This window comes from Borostomias antarcticus (genome assembly GCF_949987555.1).
Source record: "Borostomias antarcticus genome assembly, chromosome: 34".
Taxonomy (NCBI): Eukaryota; Metazoa; Chordata; class Actinopteri; order Stomiiformes; family Stomiidae; genus Borostomias; species Borostomias antarcticus.
Window position 1 is genome coordinate 3,563,671 of NC_140267.1, and position 10,799 is coordinate 3,574,469.

Sequence of the window (10,799 nt, forward strand, 5' to 3'; positions counted from 1 at the left end):
ACACAAACACTTCATTACTGCCCATCTAAGCAACAGCGCACCAGCAGTATTCATATTGTGCATGTGAACAGTGTGGTGAGGTTTTTGACTGTTTTGTTGAGCTGTGTATCTAGGTGAGCCCATTGTACATTTGGTGGCAGTTGCATTCACTACCATTGTCATCTGGATTCTTACAAAAGGCTAGCATTAGTCCTAGAAATTCTGATAACTCTCTTCTGATAATACGTTACTTTATGTACTTGTTCAATTGCAAAGGGAATTATCTTTTTGAGAACCGCTGTTTCAGTTAAAATCTTTCTAGATTCAATTATTTTGAGTCCCTGACAATGCTTTCATATTACGTACTCCAACACAAAGAGTGTACTCCTTTTATGCTTCAAGGACAATCAGCATTAACACAGAATTAGTCTCTTCTTCTCATATTTAGTTTCACACACTCAGTAAAGTGAATGCTATCTAGACCAAGGGCTGGTTATTTATGATTTCAGATTACGCATGAAGGTGTTATCATCGCCAGGTCGTCCCATCTTTGTCTCAAGTTATCCCGGGCCCCCGTACACCTGCCGATCTCATCGGCGTGACCGTTTTAAAGCCTCACTCCAGACCGAGTGTCATCCTAGACGACGAGGTGAAGAGAGTAACGAGGTTGTACATCTGCGCGGTGTGTCCTGGCGCATGTAAACACTAGATGCTACTCTTCACAGCAGTCCCATAGTGTCGACACACGGGAGGTGATTCACTTTGGGTTTCCCTTTTCCCCGTTTCCCCCTTTTCAATCCTTTAATTGGTTAATTGGATTAATTATTCGGGCATGTTACAAGGCTGTTGGGAGGTTAGCAAGCCTATAACAGTGTGGGGAGACATTTTGGAGACCCTGTGGATATGGTGCAGGGAGCGGGGGTTGCACGGGCGGCACCAAACTGTCTGCTTTTTTGTGAAGGCCTATTTATGTTGTCGTCACAGTGCACACGGGCAAACAAAAACAGACAAAAAAACGGACAGAATGCTTTTCATTTGTCCCGCTCCAACCAAGGCCCCGGTTTATAGACAGGGTCATGTGATGGGAGAAATGTGTTGGTGGTCTCGAGCTGTGACAGCCCCCCGACAACTCCACCCCCACCCCCCTAACCCCCCCCCCCCACTCACAAAACCTCCCCGACCTTCTGTCTAATTGGACTTCGGGTGAGGAGAGAGAATAGGACGGGGAGGGGGGGTGTTTTTTTTCTCCAGGGAGATTCCCAAGACATGGTAGGGAAAGTAAGATTCTCAGCCCACGCTCGCACTGCCCACGGACAAAAGACCTTCGGTTTCCCCAATGCCACTGAATCATCCTCGTATTCAAAGAGCGTCACTCAGAGGAAAAGCAGAAGATGGAATGGGACCTGGGACTTAAAGGACTAGTTCGGTATCTAGCATCATACCATCGTATACGACAATCTATATACAGATTTTGACAGACTTTGCACTCTTGAGTTAGTGTTCATTGCTCACGTCACAGCAAAAGTACACAATGGAGCTCTATGGGAATATATATGCCCATTGAGAACTATTATATGGTTAGTGGATGGGTTTCTAGCACTAATATCTCGAGTTGCAAAGTCAACATTTTAATACGCTGTACGATTGTAAATAACCTTATAACAGGGCTTGTGACGCTAAATACCAAACTATTCCTTTAAACTGAATTTATTATGACTTCAATATGCTCGTGCAGATTAAGTAAGGCACTGTAACAGAGACTCATCAAGCAGTTATGAGTCTGTGTCTATCAATAGAGTGTCAAATTATATTGTTAATTGTTATTGTTAAAGATAGCTCCCATTTTAATTCAATACCATCAGTGGATGTGAATACAGACCCAACGGGGAAAGTACTTCCTGAGGAAGCCTTGAGGCATCCTGATCATAAAGTATTCAGTCATAATGGCCCTAACACTGATATATACATTATATTTCTTTCCATACTGTAATATTCAGCCAGTTCCAGTTTTTTTGTCTGAAAATCTCCTTCTCTGGAGAGTGCGGTTGATGCAGGATTCAGAGAAACTGAGTGTGTGGAACCTTTGTCCTTGGGGGATTGTGACAGCGATGAAGCCTCAACAGATCTCCGACATGCCAGAGACACGCTGGGACACACCCTGGCAGAGAATACGAATTTCTCACAAACAGTCAAATCCAATTGCGATTGGAAGTACATGATGTAGCTTGGCGGGGGATAACACTTGGTAATAACATTCAAGCCATAAACCACATATTCACACAATTTGGCACACACGTTTACAAGTACCCATCTGAGATTTTTATGTGGTCACCTGCTTTACTATATGCATTTTTTTCTTTAACTGATTTACCCTCGCAGCAAATTCTCCCATTAGTGCCCTTTTACATTTGTAGTTCACACATTTTTGGGGGGTTTTCCCGCGGGCTTCTCTAAGGACAGCTCCCTCCTTGTGTCTGCGTGTTGTTTTGGATGGTTAAACTCAAGTCTTTTCATTGGCCGGAGTAAGATTTTTTTCTGCTCCATAGAAGAAAGTGCTATTGAAAAAGCCCCCCAAGTGTTCTTGAAGACAGAGACTGCAAAAGCACCTTTTTGCTGCACAGCTTCGCCCCCAGAAACAAAGTTTTTCCAGCGGCCATTTTGACAGTTCAATAACACTCTCCACAATTGTCATTTTTAACCAAGCCCAGCTTGTACCAAGTTTACAAAAAACGAACACCGTATTATCAATGTTGCTTCATTTCTCTCACGCTAGTCATCACTATTCACGCTCTTTTAAAAATGTGTTATCGGTTTTTTGAGATAAGAAAAATAGATTTTCCTCACAAAAGTAACAGCAAAACTAGGTCATAGAATCATACGCACAGATCCGCCCTTACTCTGTGCTAACACATATGCACTTAAAACTAGTATCATACTATAATTAGTAAGAAGGTAAAAGTTTCTGGTGATCACAATTGCAGATCTACTGTAATATTGATCACAGTCCTAGATTCATATTGTTCTCCCCTTGAGCTACTACCGTACTGTATATGCATTGGTATGTGACACTCCACTGTTGATTTAGAGTTGCAGTTTGTATATCAAATAGTCAATATGCACTATAAAGATTAAGATGGAGTTCATCTATATTCTCCACATCACCTTAATTTAATCAAATATGACTAATTCAATTAAGTGCACTTCAGGACATTGACAACAAAAGGTATGACAGTGGTAGATTTTATCATAACTGGACCATAACCATGGAAACATGTATCAAAGAAATTTAATAAAACACACTTGGCTTTGATTGTAGCCATATATATATATAATATATATCCACATTCATGCCGTACGTTTCACAAAGTTCAAGATATTTCACAACAACAGCACCAAAAGAGCTATGATTGGTTTATCACCCCCCAACCCCCACACACATACACACACACACACGATTACATTCATCATTTTGCAGATATACTAATCTATTAATTACAGACGTGAATAATTTACAATAAAATAACAATTTTAGGTACATTTCTCAATTGCTTTTCCTTTACAATAATTCCACGCAGTTACCCTTACGCATCTAAGCTTTTCACAACGTCTGCGGATCTTAGAACATTTCGCGTGCGAAAGTTTATTATATCGTCTTAAAGGATGCTAAGTCTGTTTCAATCAATGTTCTTGAAAGTCAGTATCAAGCTACACTGTCTGTGTATCCTGTGAGCAGCATAATGAGTTTCAGAAGCTTCCAGAGAACTCTGTCATCCTCTCTCCGCACAACCCTACGTCTTCAGATCTCTGTCTGTTACCTACAGGTACACATTAAAATCTGAATTACCACTCTGGTACAAAAATCACACATTAAAGTGGAATACTGCATCTTTAAGATATGAATGTCACAAACCTTCGACTGTTAAAAATCATATCGGGGAAAACCCTCACAAAACCCATTCAGAAAACAATCAACACACAACAATTGAATTATCACACTGTATGACAACATTTTTCTTAAGTCTGTTTTGGCGCAAACATAAAAACAAATACAAACTTTTATAAAAAGACTTCTGTTGTACCTTAATATTGCAAAACATCTGTGTACAGTATGTCAATTGCGTTCACAGGTTAGATGGTTGTTCCTCATTACATATGACATACGAGTCTGCGTGTGGATTAAAAGTCCTTTGACATTTCATCATAAATTAAAGTTTGATTGGGGCTTCAAAGCTTGTAATGCCGTAAATATAACACAAAATCCAAAAAGGGCACCTTCACGTTACATCCTTGCCCAACTAACCTATGTGCTGCGTTAAAAATAAACCAGACCTTTTGTGATGGCTATAAAAATTAGGCTAGATATTGAAATAACGTGTCTGAAAATGGATAACTTTGGGGAAATGTACATCTCCGAGCTTTTGTATTGAAATCCAAAACTGGGAGATGAAACTTGGATTTAGTGCAAAATTTTTAAAATTAATTGTAAAAAAAATTAGCATGTGTGTCTTTGTTTTCTTCCTGTCAGATTCCAGCTGATTCACACGGACGACATCTACAAGACAACCCGGACAGAACAGAGCAGACAAAAAGCAGGAATACACCCGATAAAAAATAAAAAATAAACATATTTTCAGATTAGGAAAAAAAAAAAATCATTCCAGAACTTTCTTGTCCATTTCTTTGCCATTGGTCCGTGAGTAAGGTTCGAAAGCGGACGAGCTCAGGTAGCGGGCCGAGAGTTCCTGGAGGTTCCCGGCCAGCGAGCCGGCTACGGTCAACGGGGCGGACGAGATGCGCGTGGCCACGCTGCCCAGCAGGGAGGGCATGGGGAAGCTGAACAGTCCGTGTGTCGGCGGCGAGCTCTGCATGCTCGCCGCCCCCCCGGTCCCCGCCGGCAGAGGGGGGCTGCCGCTGCCCGTCCCCGAGCCGCCCACCCCCCCGCCGAGGCCCAGGGAGGGTCCGCGCAGGGCGGAGCCGCAGTGGGGCATCAGGCCGGGCAGCCGGGGCGGCGTGAGGAGGCGGCCCTGCTCCAGAAGCCGCAGGACGCTGCAGGTGGCGGCCGTCTCCGACACCACGGAGCGAAGCTCCGAGTCCTTCCCCTGGTCCTTCTTCTGCTTGGTGCGCCGGTTCTGGAACCAAACCTTCACCTGCCGCGGGTCAACAACAACAACACACACAGTCAACAACCAGAACATCAACTCTGAATAATATCAACAAAACCTCACAGTGCATCATTTTAAATATAGATTCATTTTCTTCCAATTAAATCTTCCAATACATAATGCGTCTGTATCTGCTACTGTATAGACCATGACTTTGTTGTGAATAATCATGTTCATCTGGCCACAGGAGTAAACATAACAACAACAACAACATTAATTGAGATGGTAATAATAATCTTCACAGTTCATGGTGATGATTGTACCTTCGCAGATGCAGGAATTCAATTAAATCACCATTACTATGTTTACACAGCGTCAGTGTGTTTACAGGCTGTTGAGCGCAAACACACATGCACACACACGCACACACACACGTACACACGTTCACACGTTGGATATGCACGCACCCCCCCACACGCACACACGCACACACACACACACACACAAAGACATTACTCTTCATCTAACTGAAAACATCGACCTATAACATTTAGTCGTAGCAGTCTGACAGACAAACTGCAGTGAATTTATTGAACCCTGAGAAAAAGAGCTTTACTACCGTACTGCTTTAAACATGCTCCCTATGATGTTGTATGAATGTATAAAATTATACACACCTGAGCAAATGCTTGTGCATACAAACTACTATACTGTACTCACAAATACTACCTTTTTTTTTTTATTAATGTAGCCTGGTCCAGAATTAGACTATGAGGAGATCGGCATAACTATAAAAGCCATTCAGGCATCTTGTTACTGTAAAAATAGCTACTGTATCAGTTCAGTTTGATTTCTCAAATTTATTTGAGAAAAAAATTGAAACGTACAGACAATATATCGTGGGCTAGTTTTTGCTTTGAATGTAACCTGTAACCTTTTATAGAAAAGTACGTGTATGTGTGTGTTATTGTGTACACACAGAAACAAGGGCCATGGGATCCCAACAGAAGCTCAACACCACGCCCCCTCCCTGTGACTTCAGGAACACGCGTGTGCTCCCAAAAGACACTCGCTTAATTACCGCCAAAGAATGTAAGGATTTTAATTTCACGTGATAAAGAAAATCAGTGAGCTGTCAAAATAGACGCAGGCTATTCACAATATGCAAATTTCAAATTGCCAATTTTCATTACGTATCAAATGGTAATAGGGCATTCGATTTGTCGCTGTTTATTTCACATATTTTTCATCTCTAACACGTCTTTGGCAATCATACCTGATTGGCTTCATACGACCCATGATTAGGGGGAATGTTGCCCAATCAGTAGTGGGCTTGTATTTCAGCACGGTAGCTACCTCAATCACACCTTAATATAGTTTCATCCTTGTTATTCGTGATACTACCCATAACATCTTCCTTTTAATCAGCAGCTCGATTCATTTATACGAGTCAGTCAATAGCAAAACTATTTGAAATTGAGGAAGCCGAAATCTCTTTGTTATACGTTTTTTTTTGCTGCTTTCAATGTGGAGAGAAATTAACAAGCAAGGAAATGTACATTAACCACAATTTTTAACATTGACTTATAAACATGTGTCGCCTTTAATAATATGAGCTGCTTTATATGTTGTGAAAAGATGTTCTGTAGCTAAAACCCCAAACAAGGCGATAAGCGGCGCACGCCTCCGCAAATGGCTGTCATTTCTTAATGTCACACCCCAGGAGTGTCCCCGAACAACATGATGCTGTCATTAGAAGCCACTTCATCAAGGCATGTAGGACACTTTCCAAGATTCAATGTAATTAAGGAGTACGGCTGCATGCAACATTCAATATTGCATGTGAAAGGACATTAAAAAAAATCCAAACTGCATTGTCCTCCATGAATGGGTACCCAAGACTGAAGGCTACACATCATTATATTCTTTAAAACCCGCAAATAATGTTCAACTTGTTTGTGAATATTGTAAACAAATAAAAGCCATATGTTTTGGGTTCCAGAGGGACGCAATCCTAATTAGAGTTTTCTAATAAATCATATTGTACGTAATAAACTAACTTTTGACTGATGTTTCATCGCTGTTTCCTGATCAAATGTGTGTGAGATACGTGGGTTCCTGATGTGTGAGGTATGTGGGCCCCTGTGCTGCGACCCCTGACCCCTGACTGCTGTCCAAAGACGAGCTTGTTTAATCTCACTGGAACATTAATGACACTACAAACGTGTACTGTACACAAGGCCAAAGTGCTTGACTGTGGCGGTAGCTACAGCAGCTTGCAAGACTAACTAAATAAATAAACAAATCCTGCTGCTAATCTATCTGCCCGGGCTTTGAGGCCGAGAGAAGGATTAACCCAAAGTGAAAATGAATACAGTGAAGTGTGACTAAGTTTCCAGACTGAGCAGACAAGTGCGTCGTTCACCCGCAGTGAGCGTAGCGTGACCTTTCACGGTGAGCGTAGCTTGACCTTTCACGGTGAGCGTAGCGTGACCTTTCGCTGAACCCACATTTCGGCGTGAGCTTTTCTTTATCGTCCACAAGGACTGCGGGACTATGATTTTTTTTTTTTCCATTGAGAAATTGAACTTCAGAATTTCACAATTATGGAATATATTAAGATGATTTTCAAATAATCTAAAGGAATCTTAGTTTGTAGCCTATATGATCCAAACCTACATGCTACTAAAATGCTACTGTATGCACTCATTGTTTTTTGTGAGTTGCGGTTCAATTCAATCTTCTTTCTAAATTACCGAAATGATACATTTCGACCCCAAAACCAATTAACATGGTCAATATAGAAAGCAAATAGTAACACAATGCAGCACCACATAATAAAATATATCGTAAGAAACTATTATATAACTAATTCTATGTGATCCAAGATATAACTAATTCCATGCCATCCTTGAATTAATTGTGCATTTTTTTTCCAGTCAAAATCAATTCCACATATCTTCCACATTTGTAATATGAAATTCACATATATTATCAGCCTACAAAAAAAACATCAAATTAAGTATGACACTGATCCTTTTGATCCACCTCGTTGGATCAAATAATACTGGATAATGACCCAGGCAGATGTATTGATAGGGGAGTTTACCTGGGTCTCCGACAGGTTGAGCTGGCGGGCCAGTTCTGTGCGTTCCCGCCCAACCACATACTGGCACCTCTGGAACTCCATCTCCAGCCGGTACAGCTGCTCGGCCGTGAACGAGGTCCGGGTCCGTTTGGGCCGGTCCAGATCCAGGCCCTTGGGTAGGATGATCTCCCGGATGGAGCCTTTAGCATCTGACACAAAGAACAAGAACACATTGTGTTAAAAGATTTACACAATACTAAGATTGGAAATATTTATCACTTCCATAACTGAAAAATATCAAAGTTATCCTCCATATTAAGTGCTCATTCAATCAAATAATAGCTATGATGGAAGGATGGTTGACTTGTCATCATGGTTTTACACAGAGACAGAGGCCCTGGTAACCTCTGGTTGTGTGGTTATAGAAACCAGCAACACGGCAACGCAACAAAATGGCATTGCGTGATCAAACGTTTTATCATAACCCCATTTGTGCAAATACCATCAATCAAATAATACTTTTAAATATGAGTCACCTACAATGATACTAAGAATTTAAACACGTTAACGGTTATATGCATTACTCTTTGTAATTAGAAATGAACCAAAGTATTTAGTTTTATGGTCAACATCAACCTCATCAAAGCAGATCAAAATAACGTTTAGGAATGACCTGAAACTCAGCAAGTTCACAAAGTTGTTCGAAACAGCAGTTCAAAACTAAATTTAAAATTAATTTAACTTATTTTAAAATAAGTTTATTTTAGATTATTTTTTATTTTATTTCCCCTTTACTTATATGCTTTTATCACTACTCATCATCATGCTCTATCAACATCACATGAAATCAAAAGCGTACATCTGGTAGAAATAGTCATAACACATTTGAGGTGTAATTAAAGTATTGTTCCTCATCTAATATGATGCCAAGAATGCTTTTCTTTTGCAATTATAATGAATCAGTATCTAGCTGTTCTTAAACATAAAACCATCTTTAAAATGTTTGAAATCAGTGTTCAGTTAGTGATGTTATACAGCCATGATTTCAGAAAATCTGCAAGTTAAATAATTAAAGTGTGCTCATTTGCTATAAATTTCCCTTGTGGCCAATTGTACTGAGTAATCAAATTAAATCCAATGTATTTCTAAATCACATTTAAAAACAACTCATGTTTACCAAAGTGCTGTACAAATACAATAAGAATACAATATAAATCACAATAAAAAGTCTAAAAACTAAAACCTCCAGCAGTAAGACAGCATTACAATTAACTATTTTCATAACTACACATCTTATATCAAATAATTGTGTCATATGTCATTTCAATCATATATAATATTGAATATTTGAGCACAACATTGCAATATTATACTGTACACCCATTGACATTTCTGATTCAAAGATTCTGTCTAAATGGGGTAAATTACTTATAGTCTAATGTAAAAGAATAATAATATTAACTATTACTAATATTAATAGTCCAGTAATGTGAATGTTGTTTTTTTAAACCATGTGTTTTCTTGTAGAAAATTAAATAGAACAAAACAAATCAAAAACAATTTCACATTTCATCAAATACTGTACACAGTACTGTTGCATGACAACAGATCACTGTATATAATTTCAATAAGGAAAAAAAAATCGGAGGGCAAGATTCATTTAAGAAAATACTATTTTTGTGGGTTGAATATCGAACAAAATGATCAACTATGCAATTAAAGTGTTAATGAGAATGTTTTCTTTTTTTTATTTATTTGGCATTTGTTGAACTCTCACCTTGGAAAGCCCCGGAAGCTTCCATGGAGACTAACGCACACAGACAACCTCGGACCAGAGACCCAACTAAACTGATTAATCAGGTCGTTCTGTGAGGATTTTACGTGAGGTTTCTCTCTAAGTCATTTAAACAAAAAATATAAAAGTAAGAATACAATACCAAAATGTGGATGGCCATCTTGATTGCTTAGATTTATAAAAATCTACATGATGTAAGACTGTAAAGTAGCTTTAATTCTAAATGTCAAATCACATAAAAATGCCTGTTTATATGCTTCTCTAAAAGTATTTACTTTTACAGAAGCGACTCCACCACCGCAAATTATTTACAAATTATTGATTATTCATATCGTATGTGTTCATACAGATATCCGGTCAAAAGTCATCGCACGAGCGGGGCCCCGGAAACGGACGCGAGCGCGATGCGCCCCTCACCTCGCACCAGTATCCTCCGGCAGTAGTCGGGGTCCCCGCCGCTCGCCCGCGTCTTCTCACAGCCGTCCCCCGGCCCGGCCGGGGACAGCGTCTCCTGCTGCCCCTTCAGGAACGCCTTGGACAGACTTCCTTGGGGGTCCTCTTTCCCCTCCTTAAGTCCGCTCTTCAGGAGCAACATCCCCGCGTCTGTCTCTTTGTTGTACCTGACTTCCATACTCACTTCTCCCTCTCCTTCTCTCTTTCTCCTTCTCTTTTTTTCTTGGTCAGGTGTTAAAAAAACGCAAGTATCGCACCTTGGGTTATCTCAACGGCGGCGTTTTGTTTCAAAACACCTTTTTAGACCCCAGTCAGCTACCTAATGTTCACTCGCCTCACCCGACCAAGACTTCCTATTATGGTTGTCGAGCCTCACTTGCCC

At 40.2% G+C, this 10,799-nt stretch overlaps 1 protein-coding gene across 1 annotated transcript; it reads right to left on the reverse strand.

Moving 5' to 3' along the window:
• Positions 1-4,631: 4,631 nt before the first annotated feature.
• vax1 (ventral anterior homeobox 1) lies at positions 4,632-10,595 on the reverse strand (the record flags this gene model as incomplete). The annotated part of the gene is made up of 3 exons (XM_084460823.1): positions 4,632-5,126; positions 8,191-8,378; positions 10,382-10,595. 3 exons carry the CDS (start codon positions 10,593-10,595, stop codon positions 4,632-4,634), a joined length of 897 nt encoding a protein of 298 aa, XP_084316949.1.
• Positions 10,596-10,799: the final 204 nt, after the last annotated feature.